A 23697-nucleotide genomic window follows, 5' to 3' on the forward strand; every position below is an offset into this window, starting at 1 on the left:
AAAAGGAGGTGAGGACATAACTTGGGGCATAGCTTGGGAAGGGCAGTAGACAATGCGGATTTTGAAGGAAAGGTCAGAGAAACTCATAGAACAAAGTGAGGTGCCTGAAGGAGCAGAAGGTGCCAGAGGAGTATGGAGAGAGACCAAGGTGTGAGTTGGTGATAAGGGTCTCATCGCCACCGCAGCAATTTAAGTGGGGCAGGTTGTGAAAAATAGCCAGATGGGGAGGCTTCGATGAAGGGCAAGGTATCTCTATCCATGAGCCAAGTTTCAGTCAATGCCAAGATGTTAATGCAATGATCCATAATAAGGGCCTGTAGGACAATATGGACGGAAATATGGAGAGGGCGGTGATCCATTGGCAGAGTCCAAAGGAGCAGTGGTGGAGGGGATGGGAAGGAGGTTGGTGAGGTTATTCCCCAGCACGCATGCTGGTTGGGAAGCTGAGTTAGAGAGAGGAATAGGACAGTTGCAGTTGCTGCTCGCAAGGAGGCAGGAACAGGTGCCTGGGTGGGCCTTTGGAGAATGCTACAAAAGGCCCAAGGGGTAGCTGTAAACTTATTCAAGGTGGATTCAAGCCTGGGACTGCAACAGAAGAGTAGGATGGCAGAGGAATAGTGACAGATTGGGGCAAAGAAAAAGGAGGTGATAGAAATATCAACCTCAGGTCTGGAGTGCCAGCCAAAATGTCCACGCAAATGGACACAGTGCATTCAGGTTACATAGACATAGCAGAGATTAAGCAAAACATGTCATGGCTGTAAACAGAGGATGGAGCAATGTTATGTAGTTCTAATTGAAAAAAATCTTAAATGAGGGCCTTGCCTTCCAAGGACAACAGGTATGGTCAAGAATGAGATATACCTAAACCAATTATCAGATGCCAGGTTTGAGCAATAGGTGAGGGTGAATCAATTTATAATCCACAAACCATATTTAGCCTTTTAATAGTGGGATGAGATTTATTATCTGCCTGCATTAATAATAATTAAGTTTGTGAAAAAGAAAAATTTGATGTGATGAAAATATGGGATATTTATGAATGGGGTTTAAGCATAGCATGTATTGGCAATGGAGTCTGCCCAAAATACATATTAAGACAGCTTGTCTTGGTCCTATTCATGGAGAACCAATGCATAGATTACAAAAGTAAGGAAGTAATGATACATTTGTACTAAACATTGGTTAGGCCACAGTTAGAGTACAGTATGCAGTTTTGGGCACCGCATAATAGAAAAGGCATTAAAGCCTTACAGAGTGTACAGCAAGGATTCACCAGGATAATGCTATGGATGACAAACTATAGTTATAAGGAGAGACTTGAAGTACTAGGATAATTTTCACTAGAGCTGAGAAGGCAGAGAAGAGATGTAATAGAAGTCCTTAAAATTATGAAGTGTTTTGATAGATTGAATAGGGAAAGACTATTTCCTTTGGTTAGGGAGTCAGTAACAAGGAGTCATCAATGTAAAATTATTGCTTGGAGAGAAGCTAGAAGAAATTTCATTACACAGTTGCTTGTTGGAGCATGGAATGCTTTGCCACAGGGAATGGCAGAAGCAGAGACTACTATATCGTTTAAGGGAAAATTGGAGAAACATTTGAAGCAGAGAAGAATACTGGGGCTATGGATACAGCATGGATCAGTTTTGTGCCAATATCCCAGACCCTTCCCACCCAAAAAATCTTACATGCAGACCAACGTTATATCATAAATTCTGTCTATTTCCAAAATAAACTCACCAGTCATCCACCAAGCCAATTTCCTTCCATACACACCAAAGACAGGAAATTGCATATTTAAAATTTATAAGCAAATTATAATTTTTTTTCATTTCAAAGGATGTATATTATGGTAAATTATCTGGCTCTGCCCCTCCCCCTTACAATTCTGTTAATTGTAATCCACACCCAATTAGTTTCCTATTCTGATCTTCTCAAAATAGTGACAACCTTATTGGTATCTAGTTTGAGGTAGATCTTCCTAAATGATTCAGACATGTCCTCAAATAATGATCAAGAAGGAATTTCACCAGTTGTTTTATATTGGGCTCGATTAATCATACCTCTCCAACCCGCTTAATCAATCAGAATTTGTTTATGCACCTGACCTTCTAAAGTCAGGTAAGGTTCACCTATCCTGAACTCATTCTACGCTTTTGTCCTGAATCAAAAAGATGCCTCTTAGGTGACCGTTTGGTGAGCTGGGCTCTTGTACAAAGTCTCAAAGAGCATTCTAGACATAAAGGTTTTTTCTTCCTTTACTACTCTATTTACCAACTCTCCTTTCAGGGCTTTAGAAGGTGATGATCATGTTGGTCATCTTTGCCTGTGTAACCAGTATCATAGGGCTCTGCCTTGCATTAATGTTTTTTTAACCTTTATATAGCTGTCATTCCTACTTTCATGTCAGGTGAATTTATCTATATGGACAATATGGGCACAACTTTGAGGTTCCGTGCCTCCCATGCAGTGGGTGGTTTATTGGGAAATCACAGGTGCATTGCCCATGATTTTCTACCTATTAATGTCAATGGACAGGAAATCGAGGGAAGATGCATGTGATTTTCCAATAAGTCATCTGCTGCCAGTTGTACAGGGCCCCATGAAGTTCCACTCCACATGTTTTGCTCATCAGGCTAACACTTTTGATTAGCCGAATAAAGTACTTACAGCAAAAATCCGAATGATCGAACAGTATTTGACAAAGTGCCCGCTAAAACCTAATTCACCAGTTACAACTGCTTCCCACCTTGATAATAAGATGGTTGACTATGAGATCTGTGAATTGTTCTGTGGCACTCTGATTCAGTATATGAAAGCAGCAACTTATCTTGAATAAAGCTAGAAATCAACATTATTGGAGTCTAGCTGCAAAGATTGCATCAAATGTCTCTATTACTGAAATTGCTATCACTACCTGGGATGCTAATATCCCTAGTCTTCATACCACTTTTCTCTTACTTGTACATGCACATGCAAAATACTGCAGGTGTGACAGAAATGCACAATTAAACCACTACCTTAGTGTCATCTCTGGTTACATACATTTCTGATGTTTTGGAAGACCAAACTTAATGCAACATCACCTCTACGTAGAAGAGCTTTAGAAGAAGCTGCCCTAGACTAAAATGCAAATGATCTTTCATCCAACATGTCCATAATCTTACTGTTGGTATATGTCTACTCCATGATAAAGCCATATTGAAAAACTCTGAAAAAGTTGTAAGTACTAAGTACATAGGAACATAAGAAATAGGAGCAAGGAGTAGGCCATACGGCCCCTCAAGCCTACTCCGCCATACTGTTTGCCAATAGGCTATATGAACTCTGATCTTCCCCGTAACTCAGATGTCCAGGATTCAGTTTGAAGTGGCACCTATGATCACACTTTTGCTGCTTTCCTCCGGCCACTGTCAGCTCAAAGCATCCGTGACATTATTAGCTTCAAATGTAAGGAATCTTACAACACCAGGTTATAGTCCAACAGTTTTATTTGAAAATCACAAGCTTTCGGAGGCTTTCTCCTTCGTCAGGTGAAGTGGACATTACTGACCCATCCATATTGATGAGATTAAATGTCTTGCCATTGTCTCAGCAAGTCGATGATGTCAGGTCAGGTGCGAGACCGTCAGGATCCCTTTTGTCAAGCTGATGGACTACGACTGGCATTAACTGTGCTGAGGATGTTTAGCCAGCTCACCACAGGACTTCCTGCTAAACAGTGTATAAAGACACAACTCAAACCAAGGTGCAGGGTAGAGGATCCCTCAGGAACAGCAGACTAGGTTTGTTAAGGCGGATGTGCTGGCAGGAACCAACGCCCGTGTCGGAAGAAGGAAAGAAGTCTGCAGAAGGCAGAATCCACAGGATCCAAGAGGGTGAGGGCAGTGAGGACCGCGAGAGGCGAGAGGCCAAGGCGCGAGCTCTACCCCGAGTGGAAGCTGGTAATATATCTCCTGTTTCCATTCTGTAATCTGCTGCTTAAATACTGAGTGTATTAAACTGTTCTTCATAATAAAGTACGTACCATCGTAACCAACTGGGGTCGACTCGAACTTTCGGAACTGGGAAGTGAGTAACGGAGCAGGGGTTCACTAAGACCGTATATATATTCCCAACAGGTGGCGCGAAAGAACTACATAATGCAAATAAAGATAGATCTTAGCTGGTTAGAAAGTATATGTATAGATGCTTAGGAATTGCTCTTTCCTTTGATATGTTGTAGTAGTAGAAGGTAAAGATAGCACAGTAAGGTGGCACTTCTGAACACAGAGGCCATTAATTTTTTGCAAGGAAACGCCTCTGACCCTAGCCAATTTTCCAGCCCTAGGGTCATTTGCACTTTTCTGGTATGTTTCCCAGCTTCAGCTTGGGGCTATACCATGAGAACAGGGTGGAGAATGGTTGTGCCAGGCCTCTGAAGCCTGCCACAGTGTAATGTGCCTAATGCCCTCTGTACAGCGCGAAGTCGGGAAAAAAATTCTACATTCAAATTTTTAAAAATGAGTCTAAGCTTATGCAATCAATCATTCTGCGATTGATTGTATGGGCTTTTTGGCCCATATCAACACTGGACACCAGGGATAAACGGGTGTGTACTGTGCTCAGTGTTGGCATAAAGAAAGAAGAATTTATTTAGCATTTATACAATGCGGCAGCCAATTTGCATACAAACACAAGGTCCCATGAACAGCAAACTCTTATTCTGGGTTTTTTGGTGTTGAATGAGGGTAAGTATTGACCAGGAAAATGAGAGAACTCCTCTGCTCTTCTCTGAACAATGTCACAGGGGGCTATAAATTGGGAAGTGTAACACCCCTATTATAGGCACTACCCGGCCTCCTAAAGACCCAAAATGGCATCTGGAATGCACGTGCACACTTCTAGTGTGATGTGTGCCGGATGTCATCTTGGTAAAGGCGCAGATAACGGACACCAGCACCATGTAAAGTAGGGAGAATGTACTGTAGATCAGTGTGCAACGTTGATTTAAAGGAACAGATGCGACTTTGGAAGTCAACATTCCAGATAACGCACTGTCTTAACCTTGCACAGCTGAACAGGTCGTAAACAGCATGGAGGGCTCCTCACCAGCGCTATTTAAAGGGATCATGCAGGCGTTACAGGTTAGTTGCTGGATTATTGCTTCTGGCTGCTGATGCATTTGTACCTGTTTTTGGAGGTCTCCTATTCTTGAATACTAGGACCCGGGGATATGGCCTAAAAATTAGAGCCAGGACTTCCACGAGTAAAGTTAGGGAACACTTCAACACGCAAAAGGTGGTAGAAGTTTGGAACGGTCTTCTGAAAATGGCAGTTGATGATTTTAAATGTGAGATTGATAGATTTTTGTTAACCAAAGGTATTAAGGGGTATGGGGCTAAGGCGGGTATATGGAGTTAGGTCACAGATCAACCATGATCTCACTGAATGGCAGAACAGGCTCGGGGGGCTAAATGGTCTACTCCTGTTCCTATCATCCTATGTTGTTTCAAGACTCTACAGGGAGTGGGCTGGCCAGCTGACAGGCAACAGCAAGGGCACTGACGGAGTGGCAGGGGTGGGACAGGAATGCTGTCATCCTGAGAGAGGACGGCAGGTTCATGTTCCATGGAGCCACTGCCACTTGCTGCCTCCTGTTATGTGCCACCTTCTCCTGCAAGAAAACAGGGTGTGTGTTGGTGAGTGTCCTGCAAGATGTTTGGGTGATGTGCCTGTCATGGTTGAACAGCTGCCAGTGTGTGTGACCTGTGAGTTGTGGGTGTGCGGCTTGCAACAGTGGTAATGTGTGAGGGTGAGAGAAGGCATCTGATTGGAAGAGTTGAGTGCTGATTGAAAGAGTTTGTTGGTAGGTGGATGATGGGGGTGTAGTGCGTGGAGCAGTGGATGTGGCTAGTGGTGCAGTTGGTAGAAGATGCCACTTTACTGTCGCTCTCACTCACCTTGACCACTCGAGTCAAAGCATTGAACTTCTTCCTGCGCTGCATCCATGTTCATGTTGCTATGCGCCTGGCATTGACTTCATTCCCTACTGCCTCCCGCTGCTTCAGAAGCATATGTCTGGAGGGCCTCTTGCCCCCCTGCAGATATAGGATGCCCCTCCTTCTGTCCATCTCTTGCACCAAAGCCTCTAGTGCATCATCAGAGAACATTGGTGCACGCTCTCTCGCAGGCCTGGTACAAACTCAGATCGGCAGATTGGTGAGGTCTGGCGTGCAGATTGGAGGATGTGGGATTTAGTAGTGCGCAACCTTTATTCAATAGTTTATAAACATAGGGACGGGACCTGCATCTGTGTTTTATGTATGTGATGTCTGATCTCCGTTCGAACCCGTATCTTTTATTTTGCAAATAAGAGGTGCAGGCTGCCTTCAAGTGATTTTAGCCACTCGTGATATCAGAGCCCCTGTGCTGGTGAGCAGCCACTCAACAGCACAACTAGACCTGACTGCTCGCAATAATCAGGTAAATCGCCGGGCAGCACGAATGTTACTGGCTGCATCTCAACAACCGGGCGCAGGTTAATTGCGCACCGCAATCCCCGTGCCCGGCTTCCGGGGTTATCCAATATAACCCCCAGGTTCTTTTACATCCACTTAGGCAAGCAAACGAGGCCTTGTTTTAACATTTCATCCAAAACACATACCCCCAACAATGCAGCACTCCCTCAGTACTATATTGAAGTGTCAGCCTAGATTAAGTGCTCAAGCCCTGGAGTGGGGCTTGAATCTGCAACTGTTAGTGTGCTCCATGACCTTGAAATGTGATGTTCCTTCAAGGGTTTTCACAGTTTATAATGACATAACTGCCAAGCATTTCTCAATAAGCCTGCAGTAGGTTACTGAGAACTGCCACATCCAATATATATTATGAAAAGTAAACTATTGATTGTTACAGAACTCACATCGTTCTTTTTCTAAACTTAGCATTAATACCAAGGAAAAATCTCAACTAAGTATTGCTGCAATATTTTTTGTAAGAGTGACAATCTTAAATTTCGCAAATGTTGAGTTCCTGATCTCAGTGCAAGGGAGATGTCATGCAAAGACCAGGTGCTTACTCAGAGAGGAAGAGAAAATCCAAAGAAGAGTTATTGCAGGCTGGTCTAGTTTGCTTCCTAGTGTCCTATTATATGCAGCATTGCAAGAAGTCTAGAAGCCTGCTCAGCCTCTCAGCTGTGGAACATTGCATGCTGGCATTAAAGAGGACATGTACAGAGAACACAAAATAATTCATATTTTTAAAATGCTGTTGAATCTGTTACAGTGTCCAGAGAAAATGTTGGGTTCCACAAGACATTTCACTGTAATTATATTGGCACTACATGAGCCTATCCTCAATGTACAGTCGGCAAAGAATAGATGCAAAGTGCAGTTGGCAGATCTGTGTTATATTGCAAACCTACCTCATTTTGACTAACATAAAAGGTGCATGCAGAGCTCTGCTGTTTCTAATACTAATGTTTGATGTTAGGAGAGCCTGGACAGCAGCATGCCCTTTGCCCCAACACTGAAAAATACTCAATACAAAGTTAGAATTTCCCAGACAATCCACTGGACCATTTAAGCACTTTTATAATGCAGTTTCACACCAAGCAGGAGCTATACTGCAGGCAGTGCAAACTTAAACCAGTGTAACACTTGACTTTAGTGCACTCAAGAATCATATTTCAAGCTGATGCCCAAGTTATACTGTCACTTTGAGCATCGACGAGCAGCTAAAACTGGTTTGCATTAACACAAAAGCAGTTTAACCTTAGTCTTAGAATTTTTTTCATAATATTCATTCTTTTGAAATATTCTACAAATCATGATTTAGAATAGAAAATGAGAATTGTATTTCTGTTTGTGGGGAAAATGTTTATTTTGTATTTGTATCTGTGTTTTCTCCTTTTATAGATATGACTGCGACTTTCTAACCTTACTTTTCTTGTTTGACTTGGGAATATAGGACAGCCTAGGCTGTGGACTTCTCCAAAGTGGTCAACAGAGCTGTTCTCTGTCTGGTCGGCATGTTGTGCGCTTCTGTGAGCAGGACTGCTTCAATCAGTACCTCTTTCTCCTTAAATGTAATGCCGTCACCACACAGTGCTCCATCTAGTGATTTCTAGAAGAATTAGCAATATCAAAACAAACAAGAAAATCAGAATTCACATATTACAATTTTTGATACTGTGGAAGGATGTTGCTGCAGTTCCAAAAGGTTTTATTGCGACACAAATGAAAGAAGACTGAAGAATCTAAATGCGTTTGTTCCTTCAGCTGTTCATGTGCAGGAATTAAATCTGTCTGCAAATGACCTCAAGAACATTTTTTATTGTCAGTAATACTAAGACTAGCAAAAGGGCAAGAGCAGAAGTAACATGATACCATGAAAACTGCCATTAGGTTTTCTGTTGCCACACAGTTGTTACAACACACAGGAATTCATTTATAATCTATGAAACTAACAAGTGATTTGTATCAGATAAATGTTAAAGCTTCCTATCAATACAATATTATTTTAGCATTACAGTGCAAGCCAAACATGCACATGTATGAGATCCCATTCAAAAGTATTTTTTCCTTCACAAACTAAAGTACTTAAAGCAATTTAAAAATTACAGAATGCAACCCAATTGAATTACACAATATCAGCTAACTGGATAATTATTTGTCCTAATTCTAATCTGTCCTAATAATGAATAAATGTATTTGACTGAAACATACTTCTCGATTATTTGGGAAACTCAACAGTCTACATCAGAAGCAAAAACCACTGCTCAAATTAATATTGTTCAGTAAACCAAACCATCAGTGTTATTTGATTTTATTACTATAAAATATGAACTTTCAGAAACAGAGACACTGAAATATGTTCCTTATCCCACTATGTTGGCAGCTGTGCCAGTTAGAAGATATGGTTACAGGCAACTTCCGTGGACAGCACAACCTTTTCCCCTTTAGGGTATTAACTGACTCTTAATATGCAGAGGGTCATGGGTAAAATTCAAGGGCTAAATCTATGCAGCAAAACGGCCTTGAAGAGAGCATTGTTCTGACAGCTTTTGGTTGGCTCTGTTTGACTAGCTTTAGTTTCAGCACAATATCTCTGACTTGTAAGGCATCTCCTTTTACATTCCAGCACTTCAGGATTATTTAGTTGCTATTGTACCATAGAAAATACACAAGGTCCGTGGTCCAATCAAAGCTTCACACAGTAAGGAAGCACAGGGGGCCGGTCCTGTATGTTATATAGCAATATCTAATTACCATATGTTGAAGCCAGTACTTTCTTTACAGCTTTTATTACACCTCATGTGGAACTAAATGCTACTAGTGTAGGTTGGCCAAAGGGGAACATGGGTAACAACTTCTGTAGTCTGTATGGTTCCCACAGAGATGGAATGAAATGGACAATTTGAAGCGGTCATACTTTTGACAAGAACACTCAAACAAACATCAGCTGAAATGGCGTGTGCATTATTTTGTGTTTCTTGTTATGGTAAATGACAATTAAAATATATGCACTGTTTCTTCCCACTTGCCAAAACCCACTTCTATTGACCAGAATGTTAGGAATGTCTATGGTATCTAAAGCCAAGTAAAAGAAATGTCATGGCCTGGAATTCTAACCTTTACTACTAGTTAAGTCCTGATGACAATTACCTGATGTAATTTTCTGTTTCTGACCTCATTGGCTTGAAATTTATCTTTGCAAGTAATAAATTCTATGTAAGCAAGTAACATGTCCAAGGCTGGATCAACTTACAAACAAGCAAAACACATTTTAAAGTATAGAAAATTAAAAATGTAGTACTCCATTTGGGCATTGAAAACAAGCAAAGATTTGATGAGAATTATATAGCTTAATATGTATTTCATATCTTAATTATTATCATAAGTAAAATTTAACAGGAATTTTGCAGATTGCTCTGAAAGTGCTGTTCAAAACAATCAAGCTGCTAACTTTGCAACTTTTGGAATTCTAAGCTTCTACCCATTGAACAGATTTGGAATACAGTAATCTATTATATTCTATATTAGTTTTCAAAGTAAAAATCAAAGTGAATCATATTTAGAAATGACAAGTTAATACAACGGATGTTAATAATTTACTGCAGGTCGGATGGTTTTATATTACCACTTCATAAACCACCACAGAGCTGTGATTATCTTTTCCTACAAGTACTTTTCCAGATGCAATTCACACATTTTCTTTGTAAAGTAAGGAACTGCTTAAAATGCATTTGATATGATTGTTCCATAGTCCATTGCACCAATTAGAATTACTGAAGCATACTCGTGTAATAGATAATATACCATCTATTAAATTAAAATATATCATACCCTACAGGGCAGCATTTTAGCACCCGCTATCTGGTGCGTTCCTGGTGGGAGGGGCCCCGAAAATCGGGGAATCCCGGAGCGGGACCGGAGCCCGCCTCGAACCCGCGCACTTCCGGGTTCCCTGCTGACGCGCCGGCGTGCGCGCGCAGCCCCCGCTGGTGGGAATCACGCAGGTAATTAAAGCCAGCGGGTTGCCACTTGAAGCTATTTATTTTGCTTGTTCAGGTCATTAACTGACCTGATTAAGGGATTATGTGAGGAGGGGTGGGATTTTAGAGCAAACTGGGATTGTTTCCCACACTGGGGGAAACACTCCCAGTTGAAATGGACGTGTTGCAGCTGTCAGCCTGTGGCAGCTGCAAAGGTCCATTTGACAGGTGGGGGGGGGGGGGGGTGGAGACCCTCACTCATTGCAGGAGGCCACTCTGTCACTTGGGACAAAGTTTGGCCTCCACCACCCTCCTCCTGACAATCAAAGTCATCAACTTGCACACTTACCCCGGGGTCCAGAGACATGTACCTACCTTGCGGACCCCCTCAGATGTACATCTTCCGGATGGGGGCCGCCGTAGCTGCAGTCATGACCTCCTCGGAGGGCGAACAGCATCACCAGCCTCACCATCCACGCCGTCTACCTCTGACACGTGGAGCTCCACAACAGAGCGTTGTGACACATCCACCTGTACAGCAGGAGGGAGGGCTACCGCAGAGAGAGATGCGTCGCAGAGGGCACTACCCTCGCCACAGGGTCCACAGACCAAGGATCAGCTTCCTAGACCTCTCTGAGCAGCAGTGCACACGGAGGCTTAGAGTCACTCGACATGTAGTCATGGACATCTGCAGCCTCCTTCATGCCAAGCTGCTCCTGGCTGGCCCAAGCACCATCATCTTACCAGTCGCTGTTAAAGTCACCACTGCCCTCAACAACTTCTCCTCCGCATCCTTCCAGGGTGCAACCGGGGACATCACCGACGTCTCTCAGCCGTCTGCACAAAAGAGCCCTGCAAATACACCTACACCCACTCTGCAGTGACACAATGGGTGGCATCAGTTCTGGGTCTTCATAGTGATCCTCAGGAAAGGGCATTATTGCGCAGACCAGACAAGATTCGTGAAGACGTGGCAGTAGTGGTGCCAATATAATATGTAATGTGAGTTGGTCAGAAATTCAATATAAGTAACAACCATGACAAACCCTCAAACACCCTTGTGCATCCCCTTCGTGCTCACGACACGTTTGCCTTACGCTGCCTACTGCACATATGTAATGCATGCCCTGTGGCTGCAGCACAGGTGGTGGCAGGTTGAGTGAGGCTGGCCGTGAAAGAGATGCACGAGAGGGTGAGTATGAGATAGAGCCATGAGATTGTATGAGGATTGGGTTGAGTGGTAGTGGCGGGGTGAGTACTGGCGAGGTGAGTAGGTGCAGGTACGATGAGGATGAGGTTTGAGTGGGTATGAGGGGTGATGCGACAGAGTAGTGTTGGCAGTGCAGAAGGAGATGTGGGGTGGGGTCGGTGATGTGGCAGACGGAGTGTAGGGGAAAGAGTAAGTGTACTCACTTTGGCTGACCTACTGAGGTCATTGGAGCGCCTCCTACACTGTATGCAGGTGGGCGATATGTTGGTGGTGCAGGTGACCTCCTCTGCCACCTCGAGCCAGGCCTTCCTGGTGGCAGAGGCAGGCCGCTTCCTCCCGCCCACCGGGGGGAAGATCTCTGTCCTCCCCCTCCTCCTCACCCCATGTATTGATACCTGAAGTGAGGTATCATTAAACTGGGAGCAGCCTTCCCCCGGACTGCTCCATGCTGTGATTTTTTTCTGTTTGTTGCAGCATCTGTCAGTGGAGGACTGCCCCTTTAAATAGAGCTCCTCCAGCTGACAGATCTCACTGTGCATGCGCAGCCCTCCCGACGCGCAGATCAGCAGTGGGGAACCCGGAGGACAAGGTAAGTGGATCCAATTGGGCTACGATCGCGCGGGGAGCTGACTGATTTCGCGTGGCCCGCCCGCCGAGAACCCGCAGCCCTGGTAACATCGGGCCCATGTTACAGCTAAAATTAACTAACATACAGTATGATAAATTTTAATTTAATAGATGGTATATTATCTATTACACGAGTATGCTTCAATTGGTTATTCATTTATTAATCTTGTGCTTTTGTGCCTTTCAGGAGGTGGCTCTGTGGTTAAATGCACTGTCTGTTGTAATACCGAGACGAACAGTCCAACAAGGTTCCAGATTGCATCTCTGATCAATTGCTGAGTTCGCTGACATCAGCTATGAAACAGTAGGGGTCACTACAATTAGATTCAGTGTCCCTCCATCAGGGTTTGTGCTTCTGATCACTATCCATTAACACCTGCTGGAAAGGGTGAAAGTGTGAACACCCAACAAGGATAGGATTGGGCTCAGCCTTGATATCCCTGTAGTTGAATAGCCCACCAACACTGATTATGTTTAGGCTCATTCAGGTGAGGTATTGGAGGGGTGTACAGTACTGTATGCTATGGTGCCTGTGCAATTGTACTCCAGTTTGAGTTACCACCTAAAGGGTAAAAATAGCAAAGGGAAAAAACATTTTGGATTGCATAAAGACACAATTTAGTAGCCTATATTTTAATTTATAGGTTATTACAAGTATTATATTGCTGAGGATTATAGTTTGCAAAGCGCTGAGTTAAATCTCTAGAAAAAAGAAAAAATAGCATGAGTAAATTTTACTAGCCCACTTTCAAACAAAGAAATTCCAGCAAGAGAACTGTTAAATGCAATACCATATTTCATGGTCATCAGAGCTGCCCAGTTGGTATACAGGAGATTGTTACACAAAGGGGATGTCAAGAATGGCCCTGAGACTTGAGAATTGTACCTAGATTGCTTCAATTCTGCCAACTCTACAATTGCCATGGCAATGCACATTTGTAGAGCTCGCAGGAGGGGAGAAAACCAACATTGTATCGGCTGTTGACAGATTTTGATTGCTAACTTGCAGGACTGCCTACCGAGGTGAATTTGAAATTCCCTCGCTCCATTCCTGACTTCAGACGTGAGTTGGCTGCTGAAGCTCACTCTGTCTAGCTCTTTTTCTCAATTGTAACCAGAAGACAAAGGTCTTGCTGCTCTAGTTTTCTTTGAATCCACAATTCTGTCCACAGGCTGTAGGAGAAATGGATGACTATAGCTGAGTTCTTGCACCTTCTATAGTATAATTATTGTAAGAACTATTTTTTTGAATCAAACTGCTTTGTATTACTGTGTATTAAGTAAAGCCTGGTGAAATAGGCCTAACAATGTATATTGCCAAGTTTGATTCCAGAATGGTATGTAGTCTCTGCTGACTGCTAACTTTTTCTTCTATGTCTCAATAAACTACCCGGCCTGGAGCTTCCTTCACATTTGCGCTCATAGACATCTGTAATCTGGGCGCAAACAAATTAAGTGGCTTAAAAGATCGTGGAATTTTGGGTGTAAGTGAGTTACGTGCATGACTATTATACGCCTCAGTCTCCTCGATCTTTTATGTCCATCAAACCCTCTATCCGAATGAATCTCATTGCACAAAAATGGCCATGCTCTCAACTCTCAAATGTGAGTATCCTTCAATTGCGCTTGTTCAGGGGGGTCGCTCAACATTGTGACCAGATTTTAATACGTAGCAGGAAACAATCATTTTTCTGATCTTTTAATTGCAATTTTATTAGTGTTTTATAAAAAATTATCCTCACTGAAACCTGTTCTGTATTTTCTGTTTCTTTTAATGCATTTTTGAGGCATAAATATAAGTCACATTAAAAATTGAAAAGCTTCCCAGATTCTTAAACATTCTATGCCTGAAGGGTGGTTAAATGAGTTGAAACTTAAATATTAAGACTCAAAAGAAAAGAATATACAATGTAGGTTTGGCATTTCTTTGGGCCCCAATTGTTTCTGCCCCTTCTAAGTTTGGGCATATTCTAATGCGATTGGGAGGATGCTTGGACTTTTTTTTGACATCAGCAAAATGACGCAATAATGGGCGCATGTTCAGGTCTAACTTTGGGGTTACGCCCACGGAGGAAGCTCCAAGCCCTATTGTTTTATCCTACTGTATCTAACACTCAAAAACAGCAACAGAAAAGAGTCCTCGTGTACCCTGAAAAAGTTTGGATGCAAGGACGTTAAGACTCGGTTACAAAAACCAGACACCTTTAAACTTCGGAATGTTTTCCACAAACATGGCTATTCCATCAAAGCAGTAAAATCTTTCAAGAGTTTTCATTCAGACTCAGAAAGTTATATACACATTTGGTCACTTACCTTCAATTCTAAAGCTGCTTGAAAGTTTAAATGATTCAGAATAGTCATATTGAACTATTTTAACAGCTGATGGTGTCAGTGTGATAAAAAATCCCTCCCTGCTGTATAATTCAAAGGTACTATAGCCTGGGATCCAGTTGCTTTGATGATGAATGAATGAAGCGTCTTTGTGGAAATGTTGATTGTCCTCCCATTGCTCTAAGCGAAGGTAATCATTTTCACCAACGTGTATGAAGTAATTTGGTCTCTCAGCAGACTCAAGGGAAATAACAGGCAATTCTGAAACATTACAACAATATATAAATCAATTTGTGGCTCATTTTGACTGTAAAATTATGAGAGAAATGTTCAATATACCACATAAAATTGTCTTGTTATGTATGAATACAAATGTAAGTACCTTTTATGCCCAAAGTAGAATAAAATATTCAGTATTATAATAGAGAATATGTATGCAAAATTATTATAAAAACAAATTAACTAAATTATCCCATTTTGACTGGAGCCCTTTGTAAGTACAATATGATAAAACATTGCATATAATAAAGCCTTCACATGCATATTATTTACACAGAATTACATAGAATCTACAGCACAGAAACAGGCCATTCAACCCAACTGGTCTATGCAGTGTTAATACTCCACACAAGCCTCCTCCCAGTCTAATTACTTCTTCCCACCCTGCCCATGTATCTCTCTATTCTCTTCTCCCTCACCAGTCACCTGCAAGGGTCCTAGTGAGAAATGTGTTTGGCTCAGTTCCCAAGTGGGCATGGTCCATTGCACAAAAATGCACCAAAACTGGCAATCTCACTTGATGGCCTGGATTTTCCATTGCTGACTGCTTGTTGTTACTACAGGCGATAAGCAGCAGAAATTCTGTCTACGTAGACATAGAAACTCCACCCACGTTCAGCCCTGACACAGTGTCTGGTGGGCAGGAACAATGGCGACGCAAGCGCCTTTGTCAAACAGGCAGGCACTTCATTTAAATATTAATTTAGAGGTGAGTCAGTCCTGTAGGCCATTTTCTGCCCTTCTGAAGTGCAGGATGTCTGACGTAAATCACACCAAGTGATAAAGATATCTAGGGTTGCTAATGGTAAGTATATCGAAGATCATGTAAAGGAATTGGTAAAGTTAAGGTAGATGTAATTCAGCCATTTCTTAACTTTTCCTTTATTTTTCCTACTGAAAACAATTGAAATTCCCATACCTGAGTTATGTGGAAGACAAAGAGGACCAAGAGAGGTTAGTCAGACAGATCAGGCTGCATGAGAGATGCTCTGTGCCCACCTGTCAATATCCACACTCACCGGTGTCTGCAGTGTGGTATAAGGTGAACATACCTCATTTTAGCAGACAGTGCATATGGAGGCTCCTCTTCCTAATGGAAAGTGGAACAGTAAAGCCAATGGCACTGCCATTATGTGTAAATGCCTAAGAAGCCATAATGTTGGAGGCTTCCTCAGAAGCACCATAATCACAGTATGTTATGCTAACAGTGACATTGCATGCCAAGATGATCAACAGTTAGCATATTCTGATTGATGGCATCCTGGCCCATACATCCATTCATTTCTGCAGGACCTGACACACCTACCTATGTTGACCATGGGGAACTGTTTAGGTCAGCAGAGACCCCTGCCATCTTCTACAAGCACACCTGCAGCTACCATGTAGCATAGAACAAGCACATCCAGTGTCAGTAATGGTCAGTTCTGTCCTGGTTCCATCTCCTTAGAGGCATGCAGCAATGCTGACCTATAGGGACGGTACTGTGGAGTGGCACACACAATCACCATCTTCACGTTAGCTATCAACACACTGGGGGTTGGATGATGATCTGCTCCATTGTTTCTCTGTGGATTCATGTCTGCACCTCTTACCTTCATTTTTGCCTGTCACTTCTTAATCCCCAACCTCCTCAGCCTTGGCATAGGCTGCTAATAGGTTGAGATGACTTTTAAGGCTCTCTAAAGGCTTTCAGAGATCTAGACTTAAGTGTCCATAAGGCCAGCTGATGTGGAAAGTGGAACAACAAAAAGACACATTTGTGGTAGGAGGTGTTCTGAGATTGAAGCTAAGGCACATTATCAGGAAAGGGCAGTGGGAGCTCTACCCTGGGTCTGGCTGTGCTATACCTGAACTGGGAGTGCTTGGTGCTGGCATAGTATACCTAAAGTGGATCTTGCTACACCCAGGGCACAGATGAAATCTTCCCCCAACGTGGTTATAATGAATGTCCTGTTGTGACTTATTCTGGAGTAGGGGACACAGCTAATCAACACACAAGATGCAACATTTCTGGTAAGCTTACCACAAAGTTTTGTTTGGTTCAGATGAATAATATTAAAACTGCCCTTGTTGATTATAATTGAAAACTCTTCAAAACTGTTTCATCTGATTTGAATCACTGAATGCAATAAAGCATTACAAAAACTTTCTCAGACACTATAATGTTTTTCTATTTCTCATTCTATGTTCACGACCCGACATAGATAAATTACAAACAGCTGCCAAATAAACTTTCAAGAATGGTCCTGGGGATCTCTATAAGCATCTCAGTAAAGTTTATTATGACAGTAACATATCACACTGATCTCAGCTGAAATCATTTCCTTCTTGTTTCTGCTTTTAATGTTATTCAAGATTACGTTACAGAAATTAAAATTATGACTCAGAGCCAGGAGTGATGACAAGAAAATCTTTTCTATTCTGACTATCTTATCTGGTTTTAGTGTTGCATATACCAATCAAGTGAATATCCAATAAATATGCCATGACGGCATTATTTTAGAATTTAAAACATTTTAACGAAATTACTGTTTGCCTTGAGTTTCTTTTTAATTAATTCCTTCATTTGCACTACTTCTGAGTACAGAATAGTTAACTTATTTACTATTGTTCTATACATTTTCTAACTGAAAAGTTTCTTGTACGCATTGGCAGAATAAATGCAAGGCCACATAAACATTGAAACCTTATTTTTGTATTTTACTTACCAGTGTGATGTGAAATTTTTAAAATGGGACACAATAATAAAGTAAAACTAGAAATGGACAAAAAGAAAGAAACTTCTCTCATCAGTAGGTTCCCAACCCTGTCATTTCTCAGATACCATGAACCTACAAGTAATCTCTCTTCCACAAAAGTAAAAAAGAAATCTATTTAAACTTATGAACTTTCTCCCTTCTGTTGCTTATGAGGTGGTAGCCATGACGTGACTAAACTAGGTTGGACCACATAGTGTGTCATGTCCATACAGACCAGGAGGACACAGGTTTTACTCTTTAGGGTAGAAATTGGTCCTTGTTATGCCCATTTTCCAGGAAGAACACAGGGGCATAAAGCATAAATTTCAGGGTGCAACATCCTGTGTCCAATTAGCACCTACATTACAAGTGCCACCTTATTGGTGTAGGTGGCTCTGCAGACATTCCAGACGACCTCTTAAAACAGGCGTTAAGCCCCAATTAGCTTGTTAATCGGGGGCACAATGCCTGCTGAGGGACCCCTCTATAAAATTTGTTTAGGATGAGCGGAGCAGGTGCCAGCACTGCACAGCACAGAATTCTTCAGTGGCCGGCAGCAAAAGATAAGATTTATTTGCATTTAATTTTTTTTTAAAGCACCTTCCTGTGGAGCCAGGAGGAGCAGGAGTGCTCCTCTGACTCTACAGCCATCGTCAAAGCCTCCTTCCCCCGTTGCCCGCTCCAACCCCACCTTGGGACTTACCTTTGGGCCACAGCCAGCGAGATAAGCAGCCCTATATTTGGCATCACAAATGCGTGAGCTGCCTGTGGAGGCACGAAAACATTAGCAGTTCACACATAAAATGTTAATAAGGACCGAAGCCCAATGTCAGGTCGGCCTCGGTCCTTCCGTCTGGACACGCACTGCCTGCAAAGAATTCTCCACCCTTTTGTCTGCATTGAGTTTTCTGATCTCAGCTAGGGTGTGCTACAATTTACCTCAACTTTCTTCATTTAGTGAGGGAGAAAATCAACTGCTCCTGGTCACTACACAGAGACTCTTGCTGTAAAGTGCACGCATATACGTCCGATGAGGATAGGATCAAACTCAGCTGTGCTGACCTCACTGCCATATAGCTACCAACACTTAAGGCTCATATATAAAGTCTAGTAATTTGGATAAGCTACCAAAGGACTGCTATCACACATGGTATCACACCACAGCATAAGCCACTGCTTCCAAGAGAGGTCAGGAGAGAAGGAGAGCAGTTAGGGATGAAATTTAAAAAGTTGCCTTTTCATCTTCAATGAGTGAAATTTAGTTGTCAGTTCTTAGAAGGGATGTTTGCAGGTAAAAGGTGTATTATGTTGTAAAGGCACCCATTTCAAACTGATTGCAGAGAAACTGTACTTTCTTTCAGATTGTGAACAAATCTTTTTAAGGAACATTGACAACCTAGAGAATTGTTCCAAATTCAAAAGTTCCAATTTCCAGGATCACAAAGTTTTGGGAAAAAACCTCAGCACCTCCTTTGATCTCTAAATTAGAATTTGTTATCCATTTTGCTTCATTTCCAGCACGGGACAAAGCTTTGAGAAGGAGATAGGCAGCTTAAGAATCTTACACCATCACCATTGAATGGGAAAGAGAATTCCTATATATGGAGATCTCTTCCCTGAGCTCTTAAACTGCAGGCACTAATTTAGGATGATGCACAGCTGACAGTGAGTTACACTGCTGACTGGTCAGACATGCAGAGGTCTGTGTACAAATGCTTTCATTAATGTTTAGAACTCCATTTTATGACATCCAACTGCCGGTTAAATCTTTAATGTTTACCAAGAGCTGAGGGATAGTCAGTGCTAAAAAATTAAATTTAAAACATTTCCAGTCTGTCAATTTTTAAAGTTCACTTTGTACTGTAGTGGTGTGAAGCTTGAAGATGAGATCTCACTGTATATGGCAAAATTTAATGCATGGTCGGTGAATTGCTCCCTGGTTACACTTCTTCCATTGCTGCAATGTAAAAACTGCTGTAACTGGACCATTTAACAATTATGTTTAGTAACATCAAGAAAGTATTATGGGACGTGAGTGTTTAGTATAGTTTGTTCGACTCAACTCCTCTGAAAATGACTTCTATTCTGCTGATTTTCACCTGACTGCACATTAAGCTGTTAATTTTTCTGATTCAACGGGGTTAATTAAGCAACATTTTCAGTCCTCGCTGTGTAGCGAGCTCCTGCCTCCAGGAAATCTTTGGTGTACAAAGCTCTCACATAGGAAAAAAGATTCATAACTCTGGCTCCATGAGAAAGATCTGTGGATAAAAATCTGCCTAATGGAACTGAGAGTACAGATCAACTAACTAATACCAAGTGGAAGAGCTTCCAAAAATGTTGCAAGTTGATTTATGTTAATTACTTACATCATTCACTCAATTTATACTTGTTCCGTCAGCTCTAAAACAGGGGTATAAAAACTGTAGCCCATGGGCCATATTTAGCCTGTGAGTTAATACAGCCCACAAGCCTCAACAATCCAGCCCAAAAAACCCCAGGCAACTTAGTTATATTTGTGCTTGTATTTCTTACTTGGTTGTTTGTCCTTTTTGAACTTTGTGGGCCTGGAGGTCAAACGGATTTAAACATTATATATAGCCTACATGGATCTGTGGTATGTGCCTAAGCAGCCCACAAAGTCAAAAAGCGTCACTTGCATTCACTGATCAGTTATGTTAGCAATTACTGTTTGGACAACGTTTCACTTTCTGCAGGCAGTTAGATATTGAGAGAGGATCTGACTCTGGCTTAATTGAGCATTTTGTCCTTCTATTTAACAATTTCTAAGGATTCAGTTGATGTATTCCTTAGGGAGAAGGGATTAGGGGGAGAGGGGAATAGAGGAATATGGTAAGAGGTAATTAGAGTGGGAATAATCTTGTGTGGAGTATAAACACTAGCATAGACCAGTTGGGCTGACTGGTCTGTTTCTGTGTTGTCGATTCAATGCAATCCTATGTATCTGGTAGGCAACAGTGGCCTAATTCACACTTACATGCTCCTTACAGGCTTTCTGTATTGTCTGCTGATATGGATTATAAAGGTCAAAGATATGTTTATGGGAATCTTTGGGGTTAAGGAGGTATAGTTTAAGGAGTAGCATCGACTTTCACTGGAGTTTGTAGAACATTCCTGAGTCCCGGATGAATTGTTTAATTTGGATGTATTGGAATAAGTCCACTTAGGTGAAGTGAATATTGTCTGCTTGTTGCTGGAAGGACAAGATCTTGTCCATGTGAAGGAGTTAGCCTAGTTTGGCAATGCTGTAATCAGGGTAAGATGCCTGAGAGCTGTCCATTGCATCAAATTGGAAAGAAGGCTGATAGGTCCAATGGCATCTTCATCAAAGAGATTGATCATATTAGTGCAACAATGGGTGCATGGAGGACCCCTTTTGATCTCTTAGAGGATCCTATGAAAGATAGGTTGAGAGGGAGGCAGAGTGGAAGATTTCAGGTTCCATACCCAGTCATAGATTTAAAAGAGAGATCATGTTCCAGGTCACAATTCCTCCAAGGAATTTCTTGTCTCTTCCTACCCCCACTCCACCCCTCCCCCTATAAATTGGGCCGCCTTGTAGCAATAACTGAGGTGTGGGAAGCTGTGACCTCCATTAAATCTGGGGAGGTGCATGTGACTGAGGTGCATTTGTGTTTGAGATACACCAGTCAAGGTCTCAAAACTGCTGGGCAGGATACCGCAGGTAAGAAAGGAAGAACTTTATGCAATGCCCTTCATGGCCTGAGGGTGACACAGGGCACCTTACAGCTAGTTTATTACTTTTGAATCTTTTTTGTGTTGCCCAAACCAGGAGTGATATATATTTATATTTGCTCTGACTTAAAAGTTTAGGTTACCTAAATATTTAACGCTCATCTCTGATCATGTAAAATGGTCAGACTCTTGTTAGTGAGTGGGATATCCTGTGCGGGTTACTTGCCCACAAGTCTTGTAGCTATTGCTAACAGGTCAAAAGAGGACAGAGGGGCAATACTGTCTAGTCCCTCAGTGGAGCAAGAATGTGGGTGAACTGTGGCCATGAGTGGAGGATTCTGATCTGGTTTCTAAATGTTTGTCCATAGAGACTGGAAATAGCAAGTCCCACTCTAAGTAGCTGAATATCTCTATGCATACATATGCTACATATTATACAGCCTTTTTAAACAGGCATATGTTTTTACAGCAAAGATGCAAAATATTATGATGATACATTGTATATTTTCAAATTAAATTGGAAAAATACTCACTTGATTGTTTTGCCTTGTATAGTCCAGGTGTAATCATGAAATTCATTAAAATATTCTGTCCAGCATTGTTTATTTGCAAAGGTAAAATATCCCCATTGATTTTGTTGTTTGCAATAACGGTGTCATTGCACAAATAGTTAATGAACATATATGGTCCTTCTCCAAGATCTGAAATATTAAAGAGTAATTTGTGATTTTACATCACTACATTGTTGGAGACAACTACAGGTAAGATAATAATGAATTTTCCTCTGCTACCCCACTCCAAACCAAGGAGGATAGCACCAGGAAAAGAGGGGTGCACGCAAGGCTGGGGGGTCCATTTCCTTCCTATGCACCCCTTTTTATCACCACTTGCCAGGACTGCCAGGAGAAGTCTGGCGATAGTCTGTGGGATAATGGTGGGAAGGCCCCAAACTCTACGCAGAGAGAGAGAAGGCCTATTAGTGGCTTCCCCATTTCACCCTAATCTCTCAGCTGTTGAGTAAAAGACACCAGCAGAATTTTCCATGTTTACAGGATGAGCTCCTGCTTGCTGGCAGGGATCATAATGACCCCTGACCCAGGAAAATGGGTCGGCGTCATGGCAAAGGATAGTGAGCAGGGATCAGGAAAAGAAGAATCCATGCCAAGCACATTAACTCATCACTGATAGTTCTGCTATGAGGTAAAAACGGAGCAAAGAGACATGTGCTGTGTTAAATTTATTACATCATTGAGAATTGATTTTTAATAGGTTCAAAGGTTATTTACTGATCAAAGTGGACACAATGAGATAACATTTCATCAGTAATGCTTGGCCGTAAAACATTGCCTGGATGGAGTGCAGAGGGGAAATTCAGAGCCTGTCTGATTTTCCTCCCATTAGTTTAAAGTTTAAATGATGGGCTCCCAAAGTGGCTCAGTGAGTTTATTCAAACGAATAAATGAGCCATACAACCCAGGAAGGCCCAAAGTTTGATTCATAGTCTGTGCTGAATTAGCTAATTTCAGACAGGGCAGCAGTAAAGATGCTACAAATCCCTTGCATTTCTACAGTGTTCCTCATTTAGAGTAAGGCATTTCAAATTGTTTTACCTTGAGGAGGAAAAGCAATAGGCACCATAGAGGAGTGAAAGCAAGAATGGAAAGGATTGAAAGAGCTGACAGGCAGAGATGAGTTTTAAGGTGGCTATTGAAAGCAGGAGGGAAGTGACAATGCAAAATCCACAAAGGAAATTCCAGAGTGTCGTGCCTAAAGAATGGCACCAATGATGAAGTGAAGAAAGCAAGGAACAAGGAGTAACAACAATTTGCACTTAATCAGTGCCTTTAGCATAGTAAAACATCCTAAGATGTTACAGAGGCAAATAACAGACAATGACTGGTGTTGAGAGAAGAATGTCACAGGGAGTAAGTGTGACACCTACTGGAAGTGTGTGCTGTACGCAAGACTTCTAATAACATACACTCACACCCATGTACACGCACGTAAAATCATATTATAATAATTTATTCTTTTCACTGAAATTTGAAGAAAAGGGTTCCTAATTGTATTTAAATACAAGCGTAAAAACAGTACATACCTCGATTGTAATATTCACAGTCAAAAGCTGAAAGATGTCAAGAATGAATAGTTAGTAAAAAAAATAATTCAAAACATAGATGCTGCAATTAAATGTTTATTTCCCTTTAAATCAGTCTTTCTCTTTTGTTTTGGTGTTTAAACTGAGGATCAACATGTCCGATTAACATATGAATTCTATTAAAGATTACTCCAATCTACTTACAGTAATTTTCTTT

At 41.7% G+C, this 23697-nt stretch overlaps 1 protein-coding gene across 1 annotated transcript in view; it reads right to left on the minus strand.

The window, feature by feature from the left end:
* Positions 1-23697, minus strand: part of otogl (otogelin-like) — a 175064-nt gene that overhangs the window by 72318 nt on the left and 79049 nt on the right. Inside the window, exons 31-33 of the mRNA XM_068000003.1 lie at positions 23481-23507; positions 21916-22083; positions 14631-14909 (exon numbers count right to left, since the gene is read on the minus strand). Coding sequence (XP_067856104.1) covers positions 14631-14909; positions 21916-22083; positions 23481-23507 — 474 coding nt within the window. The remainder of the gene's footprint in view (positions 1-14630; positions 14910-21915; positions 22084-23480; positions 23508-23697) is intronic.

Source organism: Heptranchias perlo, chromosome 18 (genome assembly GCF_035084215.1).
Source record: "Heptranchias perlo isolate sHepPer1 chromosome 18, sHepPer1.hap1, whole genome shotgun sequence".
Taxonomy (NCBI): domain Eukaryota; kingdom Metazoa; phylum Chordata; class Chondrichthyes; order Hexanchiformes; family Hexanchidae; genus Heptranchias; species Heptranchias perlo.